The sequence below is a fragment of the Erpetoichthys calabaricus genome, chromosome 14, assembly GCF_900747795.2.
Source record: "Erpetoichthys calabaricus chromosome 14, fErpCal1.3, whole genome shotgun sequence".
In the NCBI taxonomy this organism is placed as follows: domain Eukaryota; kingdom Metazoa; phylum Chordata; class Cladistia; order Polypteriformes; family Polypteridae; genus Erpetoichthys; species Erpetoichthys calabaricus.
This window is the reverse complement of record NC_041407.2, coordinates 8,295,101-8,308,787: the sequence shown is the minus strand read 5'-3', so window position 1 is coordinate 8,308,787 and position 13,687 is coordinate 8,295,101. Positions and strand designations below refer to the sequence as shown.

General features: G+C 34.8%; 1 protein-coding gene across 1 annotated transcript in view; it reads left to right on the top strand.

Moving 5' to 3' along the window:
- Positions 1–13,687, top strand: part of engase (endo-beta-N-acetylglucosaminidase) — a 58,289-nt gene that overhangs the window by 30,033 nt on the left and 14,569 nt on the right. The window contains exons 9-11 of the mRNA XM_028820052.2: positions 7,009–7,117; positions 8,050–8,240; positions 10,698–10,861. Of these exons, the coding sequence (XP_028675885.1) occupies positions 7,009–7,117; positions 8,050–8,240; positions 10,698–10,861 (464 nt within the window). The remainder of the gene's footprint in view (positions 1–7,008; positions 7,118–8,049; positions 8,241–10,697; positions 10,862–13,687) is intronic.

Genomic DNA, 13,687 nt, shown 5'->3' with positions numbered 1-13,687 from the left:
TGGTGCAAAGAAGCATGAAGGAAAGCGAGGTATTTCATTGCAGTCCACTTGAATAAGGATGCTTGAGCAAACTGACACTAGAAATGAGGAAACTGATTTTCTTTTTATTATCATTGTAAAAAGTGAAACTTGAAACCCTTCTCCCCCCACAAAAAGTCTCATCATTACTTGAGTGGGAATTCCATTATGTCAATTGAGTGATTATTCTTTTTAGAATCGTGAAGACTGAAGTGTACACTTAGCAGATTGAACCCAGCATTTCCCTATAAAGATGCTTCCCCTGGCTAATGGGTAGTTTACTTTATTTATTTAGTTAGTCCTATTAAAAATTCTGAGATGTTCCATCTTATTTTAAATTTACAGCTTCTCCTTTTTAAGAATGACAGCTCAGTTCTTTTACATTTTTATGGTATGAGCCTGGGTGTTTGTTTTTGTGTCTATGTATTTGTGTGTGCATGTATAATAAAGAGTGTTGTTAATGTTTGATACTACATGTTGGTCATTTCATCCTTGGAGCCATTCTTGCATATTGTCTTCTTTAAGGTACATAAGTTCTTTGTTTACTGTTCTGTGGATGTTTTTACTTAGTCTCATCAATTTCATGGCACACTTTTTTTTTAATTTTTTAATTTTTTTTGTCGTTTGCAGTATTTTTGCAATTTTGATGTGTGTTCACTTTTGTGCATTAGATTTCATTAAGTAGGACTTCTGCATTGCATTATTTGTTATTGAATGGCTATTTATTCTGAATTTTCAAACCATGAGCTTTGCCTGAGGCAAGTGCAATTTCTGTGAACTCCATGGGTAAGGATAAGCAAGTTACTTTATTGAGCGTGTCTAATACGGTGTACTGTACAATTTTTAAAAAGAACAGTAATGCAGTTTTCTTGATTACATTAGGGAAGAACCTAATCAGAATAATATGATTAAGTTTTCATATGTAAGCTGAAGCCCTCTTTCTTTTGCTTTGGGCCTGATTAGGCCTTGAATTAGATAAAGTGCTAAAAGAAATGTATATTTTGTTAGAGCTTCCAATAATTATTTTGTTAAGTTATTTATCTTTCAGGGATTTTATCAATTCTTCTAACAACTACTTTTGTCCAAACAATTCAAAGAAAGATATAAATGCTTAATGTATTTGTAGTTTTACATAAACATTTATATATTGAATTGGGGAAACAAAAGTAATGAAGTCACCCAAACATCCAGGAAGGCTGTCTCAACTACATATATTCGGCATGACATGGCTCAGTAATGTTCGTAAAGTATAAGTGATACTAACTGAAAGCATATTGCAGGGAACAATAACTTGTATCTCTTGAAAGAGAGACCTTGGGCGAAACCAATGTGCTATACGTCTGCAGCTGCAGTGTATTGAATAATTATGAAAGTTAAACTTTTCTGTAACAGTTAATTTTGGCTCTTCTGACTTGGGCACAGCTTTGCGTTCACTTCCAAAGGGGCGATGTCTGTATAGCAAGCTTTTTTGTTTAACATATAAAGTTTCATTTTTTGTTATTGCCATGATCCCTTTTATTAAGTCCAGCTATTTCAGTGTAACCTCTATCATCTCTTTGCAGAGCTGTTCTCTATTTTATTTAACTGTTGCCACATATTAAATATAAAAACTGAGATCAGCATGATTGACAATGCGTGTGAAAAATGTTTCTTCATCTTTAAATTCTTGATGTTTGTTGACAGCATTTCAATTTTTGGAAGGCAATGTTATCTTAAAAAGTAGGTTAACACATGCATTATGTAACTGTCAAAGCTCCTACGTTGTCCATTGTTATAGGAAGCAACGTTTGTGTACTACTCATGCATGAATTCACTCAGAACAGTTTTTTTATATAAATACTGTTTACCTCAGACTTAGGTGGAGAAGGGATGAAGTGGGAGAAATTTTTTTCCACTATTGAACACTTTTTATAGGTGGAAGTCAGACTGCACATGCCACTCCTCTGGGGCACTCCTTTCTGCCATAATGGAAGATGTGGGATGGTCCTCAGCCTTCTTTCTTAAATTGGCATGAAAGATCCCAGAACCATTTCACTTCAGCAAGGGCTGAATTTTTGCACTTTCTAAATGGGACAACCAGAATTTCACTGAGCTGTATGATATGCTCCATAGATTCAATCTGAATTGCAGTACAATTTGTCTTTATTTTCAAAGAGAGCCAGTTTTTCAGTAATGACTTGCATGCAGACGAAGAACTATGCATTTCTGTGTTGCACCTTTCTGCCTAAAATTTAAATATACATTTTCCCAAGTCAGCGTGATCATTTGTTAAATGTGATTTATTTACAGCTTAAACACTGGAGAAAATACTTAAAAATAACTTAATACAGATATAATTTTTTAATTTAGGATTTTATTGTTGATATATCATTTTCTCCGCAAGATGACAGTCAAGTTGCCGGCACTGGCATAAATATCTGACAAATGGTAAATTTTCAGCTCTGCTGAAAATAAAGTTAATGTGTTCAACAAATTTGCTGATTGTATTTAGCTTGTCTATGTATTGGTGCATTATTTTTACTTTGGTCACTTGTATGTGATAAAGATAGCAACTAACAAAAGTATTTTGGAGATTAGCAGACTGTATTTATCAATCCTTTCTGAAGAAATACCATGGCTCTAACTTTTGTCCCAATCCTACTCACTAGCATGCATTTCTCGGATACGTTTGCTTCACATTGCTACAATTATTGCACAGCTAAGTGAGTGAAAGTACTTTACTCAAGGTACTGTGTTGGTTCTAGAGCGTTTCTTTTCAGGCTTTTATGTGTGAAACTAGTTATGCTGTGGAATACCATGTTTCACATAGTGAACAGAGAACCATCTTGTCAGTTATTCTAGCTCAATATTCCGAGAGATGAGACTTTTGGTCGAGAATAGTTCAGTAGATGAGAGGACCTACTCCATGTCTTCAAAATGCTGAAGAGAAATGAAGCTTCATTTATCCTTTTCAAACCCACTTAGTTAATTTCTTGACTAGATACCATCAGGGTGAGAACCAGGCCTTGATGGGGCACCAGTCCAATGAAATCCCCATTCATAAGAGGCCAAGTTAGGTCTGTGCTAGGGGTTATTGGTAATTGTATGTGGCATGTGTTTGAAAAACTGAAAACTTACAGACTAGGCACAAGATTTTATTCTAGAAACCTTGGACAATGTCTCAACAACACTATTTTAAGCCTACTGTGTCTCATTGAGAATTGAATTTTAATGCTTCCAGTTAAAATGTTAAAAAAAAAAAAAAAAAATGTTGCAGGAATCTGCACTTTTACTAAGTAGTTGGAATCTGGAACAAACTATTTAATCATGACAGCCTTTAAAATTGGCTTAATGAGATGATGGGACAAAGTAGCTGTTAGTTTAGGAAACAAGATTGATGGATTTAGTGTCCTCCTCTCGTTTGTAAAATGTCTTATGTGATATTAAATCCAGTGAGGCTTTGCATTTGTTTTATTAATAGTAGAACAACAAGAAAACTTAAACTAAGGATGAAAAAAAAAACTCTTGTCAAAAGTAGTCTTAATTGCTTACTCAAAATTTCTAAAATAAACAACAATATTAAAGAGAATTTACAAGGGTAAATGCATTTCATATGTATTATCCTTAATGACGTTCAAGCTAAAAATGATGGATTTTAGCATATTTATTTTAGTTGAGTTTGTACACCGTGAACAGAGAGGCATCTGCAAGTGCCCCACAGTGACTACAAAAATTACAGTCATACTATATAATTATAATTATAATCAGTTACTCTGTTTGTGTCATAGCTTTTTTTCAGTATGCATTATCACAAGAAACAAAAAGAAAACGGACTTAAACTGAATTTGGAATAGTGATTTATATTGTATTTAAAATATATTAAAAAGCAAAATATTAACTAGACGGAGCTTGAAACATTCCAGGCTGTCGGTTGTAATTTTAAAATGAAATATAAATAGGACCTATTTGATGAGCTAAAATAAAAAAAGATGTGGACAAAAAGCCCATCCCTATAAATTTTAGCAAAACTTGTATGCTTTAGGTTAGGTGATCAAATAACGTGAAGCACAGAGTAGAAACCTCAGTTTTGCAGGTGATTCCTGTAAAGCAACAGATTTGAACTGTTAAAAATAAACTTTTAAGGTAGACACAAGCAAACAGATTTTCAATGTTGACTAAAACGATCTTTTAACAGTACTTATTTGAGAAATCTCCTTGCTTATTCCAGAAACATTCTGAAGCTTTCTACAATACTTTTGATTTATAGCTTTGTCCTGTATTTTTAAGTTTAACTAGGGCCACTCATGCACAGCATTGCATGTATATTGCCAGAAATCACATAAAACAGAGGAATACAGATCATCAGATTTTAATTTTCAAACAAACTTTTTTTTTTTTCTTTACATTTCCTCTCTACTGTGAAATTAAAGGCAGCACAAACGTGAATATCTGAAAGCTACTGTTAGGGCAACAGTTGGTACACTGCATGTAACCTGCAAGTACACAGTTTCATGAAGGTGTCTGTGAAGAACACACTGTGTAGGTTTGATGTCTGAATAAATAATTTAGTTACTCTAGTTAAATTTCAACCATTTTATTTTATTTAATGCCTGTTTTATGCATTTTGTTTTTCTTGAACTACTGAGTCTGCATTTATTAGGCTCTGGCTACCTTGACAATCAGATTCACACAGGAAGTGCACCTGTTCTCTCTTACAGGTTTTAGTAGCCACGGATAATCGCTTTTATACTAATGGCCTACTGAATAAGTTGCTGTACACTAACTTATAATATTAATTGTGAGAAAGTACCCCCCAAATTGTCAGTTTGTGTTTACCATATGCCCCCTTTATAATCTTTTTTTTATATTTTAACAAAATATGATCAGTATCAATGTTTTTGTAGTTTAAGTTTTAGTAAACTTTTAAGGTGCTTCTAAAATATTTTGTTTAATTTTTGGTTTATTTGTATAAACACTTGTTTTCTATTTTACGGAGTTATTTTTATATTGGCAGGAAACGACTGAAAAACTGTAGTGAGCTTTTAATAGCTTATGCAGTCATTGACTATATAAATATTTGATTAATATAATAGTTGCTGGATACAAATAAAATTGTCAATAATATTTCCATGAAAGTTGCAGTTGTTTTGTTAATTAACCAAGACGAAACTGTAGTTTGAACTGTTTACTTGCAGTTCTAGTCCTACCAGGTTTCAGCCCAAAATATCTAACACCTCTGAAAATAGATGGCGTATATTGCTCATTTGTGTAACTCTTAACAATTTGTATATTTTGCCCTCAGATCCCTGTGTTAATCAATGGTGAGGCATGTAAATCTACTTAGACAGATTTTTGGTTAAAGTCACATTTATACTTTTAACATCTATCAGTATCTTTACTGATGAAATGCCATTGGTGCTTCATAGACAATCTTTTTCACCCTTACAAACAGTGCTGGTAAAAATCTAAACCAGAGAGCCTAAACTGGTAGATGCTAAAGAGACGATCTGTTGGAAAGAATACCTTTTAATTATTTTAATTGTCCATGCAGTAAAACCAATGTCAAGGATAAAACACCGCACTCCATTTAATCAGAAAAATGTAGTAGATAGATAGATAGATACTTTATTAATCCCAAGGGAAAATTCACATACTCTAGCAGCAGCATACTGATACAACAAAAATATTAAAGATTGATAGTAATGCAGGTAAAAACAGACAAAAACTTTTTATGATGTTAATGTTTACCCCCCCCCCCCAAACCCCCCCCACCACCGGGTGGAATTGAAAAGTCACATAGTTTGGGGGAGAAAGTAAGTAAGTCCTCTGTAATTAATAATGAAATAAAAAGAACATTGCAATTGTATAATTCAATTTAATTTGAACTTAAAAGTGTAAGTTTAAATCCAACTACACAAAAATGAAGATGGAGGATACACATATATTAAGTAGCACCTATAAGATGCTCAGTCTGTAAATTATTTGGAGTTTATTTTGGCCCCACAAACTATGAAGTACAGTAATCCCTCCTCCATCGCGGGGGTTGCGTTCCAGAGCCACCCGCGAAATAGGAAAATCCGCGAAGTAGAAACCATATGTTTATATGGTTATTTTTAGAATGTCATGCTTGGGTCACAGATTTGCGCAGAAACACAGGAGGTTGTAGAGAGACAGGAACGTTATTCAAACACTGCAAACAAACATTTGTCTCTTTTTCAAAAGTTTAAACTGTGCTCCATGACAAGACAGAGATGACAGTTCTGTCTCACAATTAAAAGAATGCAAACATATCTTCCTTTTCAAAGGAGTGCAAAGCAAGCAGTCAAAAAAAAAATCAATACGGCTTTTTGGCTTTTAAGTATGCGAAGCACCGCCGGTACAAAGCTGTTGAAGGCGGCAGCTCACACCCCCTCTGTCAGGAGCAGGAAGACAGAGAGAGAGAGATAGAGAGAGATAGCGAGAGACAGATAAAAAAAATCAATACGTGCCCTTTGAGCTTTTAAGTATGCGAAGCTCCGTGCAGCATGTCCTTCAGGAAACAGCTGCACACAGCCCCCCTGCTCACACCCCCCTACGTCAGCGCGAGAGAGAGAGAGGGAGAAAGTAAGCTGGATAGCTTCTCAGCCATCTGCCAATAGCGTCCCTTGTATGAAATCAACTGGGCAAACCAACTGAGGAAGCATGTACCAGAAATTAAAAGACCCATTGTCCGCAGAAATCCGCGATATATATTTAAATATGCTTACATATAAAATCCGCGATGGAGTGAAGCCGCGAAAGGCGAAGCGCGATATAGCGAGGGATCACTGTATTCATTTAACAGAGGTTCAGTGGATAAAAAACTACATGATAAACATAGGAATAAATATGGTATGGATTGGACAGTGCCATGACCTAAAATTATTAATATTACAGTTTTTGGCTGAAACCTGTACAGAGCTTCCTAAACTTAATCTTCTGTGCATCATCCACTACATATGCAGATGTGTGACTAATTTGATTATTTTTCAGGTTTTGGAGCATGTTGTATGATTACCTCCCAACTCACAGTGTTGCTGTTCTTCCTTTTGTCACCTCTTTTTGTCAAGGATTTGGAAAGTGTTTCTACTTAAATGGAAAGGTAATACATGTCTTCATTCTAATTTTTGGAAATGGTACAAGTCCAAACTTTATTCTAAGTTATCTTATTTTTTCTCTATGTATTTTTCAGTTGACATATAGATGCACTAATAGGATCTTAACTACTTGTATCATGTTATCATGTTGCTTGATTACTGATTATGTGTAAACGGTACACCCACCATTTTTTATGAAATATTGTTGAATATATACTTGTGGAATAATTGATGCATTTCATAAACCAGAAAGTAAAGTACATGGGAGTAAATTTTTGAATTAAGGACATGACTCTTGACCAATGATTGAGGGGGAGAGGGATATCTTCCAAAAAAACAATCCACTAAACCTTTAGTTTCCTAAGTAATTCACTGTTTCTTGTTAAACATTTTGTTCTGAATAGTATAGTGGTATCTTCCTGAAATGCCAGAATATTTAACTATGTTATGATGTGAATGTTTGGCACTACCAGCCAATCACAGTTTACCTTTTGTCCAGACAGATTTTGTTTTTTTCCTCTCTAAAGACACTTTCCCTTCTATAGTTAACTTGATCAGTGTAGCTAAAAATTCTCTCAATTTGAGCATGTACAGTACAAAATTGTGCCCTGCACTTCACTATTTTCCCATCCAGGATTATTCCCTGCATTCTGCCAGATGCTTCCACAGTAGGCTTTGGCACCCCATGACTCTGTTTTATTTTTGTTTTTCGTCACATTTCTAAGTGTTGGTGTTTTTTGTACAGATTCAGTTCCCGAGTTCTGTGTAATTTACAGATTTTTCAGTCTGCAACAGTTAAATATATTTATTAGCTTTGCTTTTGTTAAAAAGGTTTGACAGAACAGTTGAGTTTTTAATATTTCTTCGAATGACAGAGTCTATTTAAAATATCATGTTTAGCATACATCAGAAATATTTTTGTCCTTTTCTCTTCCAGGCACAATCAGTGAAAAGCTGGTTCAACCTAAGTGCACAAGAGGTGCAGCCTCTGTTCTTTGACCAGTTATTAGACATCCCTAATAACTGCTTACTACGGACTTGGTGCTCCCCAGATGATGCCTGGAATGGAGGCAGTTCCTTATTAATAGAGGGTGTGATCCCAGGCTCTCAGGATAGTGTGAATGTAAGGTGAGACTGTTTGTTTAATGTGATCCTTTGAAATAAACCAGGAAAAGCTAGATCTCCCTTAGAACAAGTACTAATCAGTTCCATCCATTGCTACGTGCTATAGATTGTGTTCCAATGCTGTGGAGGACTGCTTTGTGGATTTTTGGAAAGTATATGTGCTATACATTTTTGGATGAATGCTCCAAGTACTGTAGTTAAGTCCCCAGCTTCTCTGTTTTGTGGTACCTTTTGCTGCTTTTCACAGGTAATCCTTTCTTGTGCATCCTCGTCTATTTTCTACTTTCTTCAAAAATGGCATTGACATCTGTTGAGAGATCGAAGCAAATGCATAAAGCAAAATACTCCATGGATGATGTTTTGCATGTGATCTCTGAATTGGACTCATTTGACTCTGATTTTGATACAAGCAATCGAAAAAAAAGTGATGTACCAGGATCAGCTGATCAGTCCCCCATCTGATCATGGGGCTGAACAGGTTTGTGTAGCTGGCATGCCTACGACAACATTTGCCTTCTGTGACTGCCAGTTACAATGCCTTGAGGCACAAACCAAATTGCAAAGCACTGCGACCTCAACCGCTGCTGAAACAAACCCCCCTCCCCGCAAAGACACCATTGTAGTCAGCCTGTCATGCATTCCTTGCGAACTGGCAGCCACATTATACAGCAAAAGACATTTTATGTTGATTTCGGTGTGAAACTATTGCTTTGTGTGCTTTTCAGAACTTTTTTTTAGAAAAAATATTCAGCCCTCAAAATGTTAAATAACTTCATTTCTTTTTTTAACTCTTGTTTTGTCTTGATAGAGTAATAAATATTGCTCTACTTTCCCCTATTGTATTATTAATATGTAGCCTTAGAATGCCTAATCTCACAGACTTACCACTGTTTATAAGGTATTATTGTATATAACTTATCCCTACCTTCCCTTCTATATCTATAACCTCAGGCAATTAGTTGTAGTAAAAAGACAAGCAGAAGTTAAGTTACAGTTTAAACAATGTATTATTGATAATATTCATAAATAATAACAAAATGCAAAGTATATTTGAATATTGGCAACCATACAACCTGATTAAATGGTGATATGTAGTTCAGGCGGCACACAGTCTTGTAGTTACTTAAATGTCTCTAGTTAAAGCATCATTGGTGCTCAGCTTTCAGCCACATGTCTGTTCAAAATGGCTGCTGAGCTGTGCTCTTCATTGTGTTGTCTTCATCATCACAGATTAGCAAGAGAGATGCTTCTTTCAGATGTTGGTTAGTAAGAGAGAGAGTGTGAGGTTAAACAAGTAAATATATAGATTTTCTGACCAACCCCTACAGCCAATAGGGCGTCGTAGTACTTAAAGGCCTCTGAGACAAGCCAATTCCAAACAGCCATACTTCAGACCAATGGGGGAAATAGAACATCTTAACATCTACCCCCAAACCATATGTTAAAGTACACCTTAGCCCATTTGCGGGGGTAGAAATGACTTTAGCAAAGAAACACTTGCCAAACTGGTTTAAAACACACATCCCAAATCCTGTCGTAAAATTCAAACAGACCCATTCCTAAGTGGGGGTAAACACTAAATTACATTGCGTTGCCCAAATTAGAAATAAAGACATACAAAACATTTATCAAGTTATATGTAAAATCTCACATTACAACACCTCTTATACTTGTTTAGGTAGTTTTTTGTAATGTAATAAAACAGTAAGTCTACAAGCTTGAGTCAGAAGTCAGAAACTGGTACAAATTGCCAAGATAAACATTATGCCCAGGATGACAAAAGATCGTGGGCATTTTTTTCAGGGATATTTTTTGCTCCAAAGCACAATTTGCCCAACTTACTTAGTGTGAGAGAGGCTTCATTGATTGAACAAAATCCTTTAAACATGGAGCTGCTCCAAAACCAAAGTAAACCATTAGTTTAAGACTGCTTCCTTGATATTTCCAGAAGAAGAGTTTTTACCTTGTTTGAGCTCAATTCAGTAAATTCTAGTTTATTGAATCAAGTAAGAGGGGAAATCATAATTTAATTTATTAAATATAAGTTTTAGACAGTGTTTTGTACAAACTGTCTTGCCTTAACTTCTTTTTGAAGATTTCCTTAGTTTGTCCATGTATCTAAGTTATGGGAGAATGCTATTACAATGTGTGTTAAGAAATCAATTGCAGATTTCTGAAAGAATTTACATTAAAGCAAGCAGAAACTATATAGTTAAAGAAAATTATCTTGCCTAATGGATACATTCAGTATTACATGGATTGGTCTTGTCGAGCAAGTATTTTTGTGTTAAAGTATTTTAGCATCACAATAAATGATTGTAGCTACTGAATGGTCAATGAAAATGGCAACAATTCTGCTTTTATTAGAAATTAATCCCTCACCAAGTTGTTGTGTTGAAATTCAGTCTTCTTTATTCCGTTTAAGATGATTTAACATTAATTTACCTGATTTCTCTGCAGACTCTTTTCCCTTCAAGTTCCTGCTCCACCAAGGATATTCATCTCCTTTGTTTACAAATTAGACCCATCCTCAAAAGTGAAGGTTGCAGTGCAGCTTATGACTAGCGACGCTCCCCTTTGTAACTTTAAGGATATCTCTTCAGTGGTTCCAGCAAAAAAATCAGGTTGGCTTTATTTATTGGTGCAATGATTCTATGAAACAAATCAGTCACTAAGAACTTTACTAATTATTTATAATATGGCAAATTTTTCTGAAGGAATCTTTACTTTCAATTTTAATACATACTTAGAAGTAATCCACAAGCAAGTGTTGCAAATGTTGATGTACAGGTGGCAGAGATGTTTAAATATATTGTACATATTTCTCATTAGAGTATCTGAATCCTATAATTTTAAGGAGTGAACAATAATTTATTTATTTTTTTTTTTATAAGTGCAGTAATACATTTTTATATAAAATATTAGGCAAGTTTTCATTATACAGAAAGATGAGTAAACGTTCACCTATAAAATAAACACCTTTGGTAGACACTTTTAGATAAAACCTAAAATATCTATCAATTTATTATTTCCAGTGTAGGATTACATTGTGCCAAACCTTATGTGAACAGCATTGGATTCATGGGGAAAAGGCGAACTTTACAGGAGTTGCTAGTCTATCAAAGGGCACTTGAGCACGTTTGCTCATACCAGACAAATCGCAGTTCCCCACTTACCTTGAGATGCATGTCTGTAAAATGTGGTAGAAGGCCATGGTACCTGGGGTGCTGTTGACAAATGAATAGTGTATAAGCTCATCCCAGACAGTGACCAGTCAGAAATCTGACCCTAGGTCACTTGAAGCTCTTGGGTAATAATCAAAATGCTACGGGCAGTGAGTATTGTTAACTTAAGGTTTAAAGTGTGAACATTTTTCCAAAACATGACTGACCTCCTGAGTTAGATGAATGGTGTTGCATCTTTAAATACTTACAATTCATTGACTTAACTTTACGTACTTATAATAAATAACATCTACTTTGCTTACATGAAACCAGTTCGTAAATGGATTCTGGACACCCTGGTGCCAAATGCTGTTGTCACTATTGTGTTGATATCTAGTCTGATGATCATTAGCTTACTTGCTAAAAGTATGAAACCACCAACATTGGCTGACCATTCTGTTCTTCTCTCTGTGACTGTTCCATCTATTTAATGAAATACTAGGGAACAGTTCATCACTAGTTTTAGATGAGTATTTAACACTGTCCATAGGCATTAAATCGATTAGGTTTTGTAAAAGTGTTGGTTGCAAAAGGCTTACTGTACAGGTGGTATTTGATTAGATCATTCGGCATAGGAAAATTCCTATTCATTATTTTGCTAAAAAAACGTGTAGTGATGAGAAGTTGGGGCATAGCTATCACTGTTCAAAAAGAAACTTAACTGCCTAGAAGCAAATACAAAAGGCAACACATTTCAAACGATGAATCATTTGGTGATAAGGTCAGTGGCACACGTGAAGAAACTGGGCTGTTGCTTTTCAAAAAATACTAAATGTCTCACAGGATTTGCAAGTACATTTCTTATGATAGTTCAAACCAGTTTTTCAATTGAATGTTTAGAAGTTGAAGTGGGTGTAACTTCTTGATTTAGTGATCATTTAATTTTAGCAGCTCCTTTCAGCCTATGTGATTACTAAGGATTAAAAATTATTGTTCAGAATATAGTTTTTAATTTATGTATACTTCTTTCTGAATGTGTACCACTTGTAATGAAAACAGGACAGTGAAGAGTCACATCTCAAAAGCTAATATCTTTATTCTTACTGCTGAATATGGAGGTTTCATTCTCATAAAAGCATATAATAAAATGATACACATTTTGCTCTTTACAGTCATTTGTCTACTTTTCTGTATTTTTTTGGAATCTCCTATTGCTGATTTTTTTGCCTTAGAAATAATTACTAATACTGTTAATTTCATTATTGTTGTCATTGTCTTACTTTTAAACACTTCCCTGGTTCTTAGATTCACAGTTGTTTTCTGAGTTAACTCCATTCACTTGTGCTATAATAACTTTCTGTTTAGAGAATATTATTTTATCATGCATTACCGATATTTAACAAACTATTTTTTCTGGTATATGATTGCAGGTAGTGGGCAACATCCATATTATAGGCTTAAGGAATCCTGGTGGCATTCGCTTGCTTAATGCATAAAAAAATAAGATTTTCAGTTGTGATAGACCTCTGTTAGTATTTTTTTGCCACTAGAATGCAAAATCCTGACTTGATTATCTCTGATACAGACCACCACACTGGAATAAAGTATTAGGAGCTTATCCTAGTAAGGTTAAACTAGGGAAGAGGGTAAAAAGGTCCATCCAGTTTGTCAGAGAATAATGAGTAAGTGGGTTTGACTCTTGCACTGTAGTTATGTAGTCAATTTTTTGTCTTCATCACAAGGAACATAAGAGCAATTCTTGCTCATGAAGGCTTCACATGTTGACTGAGTTGTGATTCAAACATAGTCTCATGAAGCTATGAGGGAGGAGCACTAACCATTGGGCCACCCAATATTATTTAAAAAGAATGATTGGCTTCTGAAAGTTTAATTCCAGAGCAAACAAGATGAATAGGCACATAACAGTGATGCAACCGCTATTGGTAGTTGTACTCGGCCTCGATTTCTGTGGCTTTTAAGTCTTTGACAGACCTTGTTTGATTATATTCTCTATTTACATATTTAAATGAACACTGCCAGGTGATGTTAGTCTTTCTTCAAAACACTGACATACATTTTTTTGTTGTTTATCAGCACGTTAAGCTGCATCGTCTTAGCTCTGACTCTGTGAGATCTTTAAATTTAGTAAAAAGGCAGGTCATTTAAATTGACCAGGCAAAGAAGTGGGTAACCGGTGTTAATGAATACTTTACCATTCACAGTGGCCTGTGCAACATTGGAAATTCTCAGTTTTACAGAAATTTTATACAGTAATTTAAATAGTGA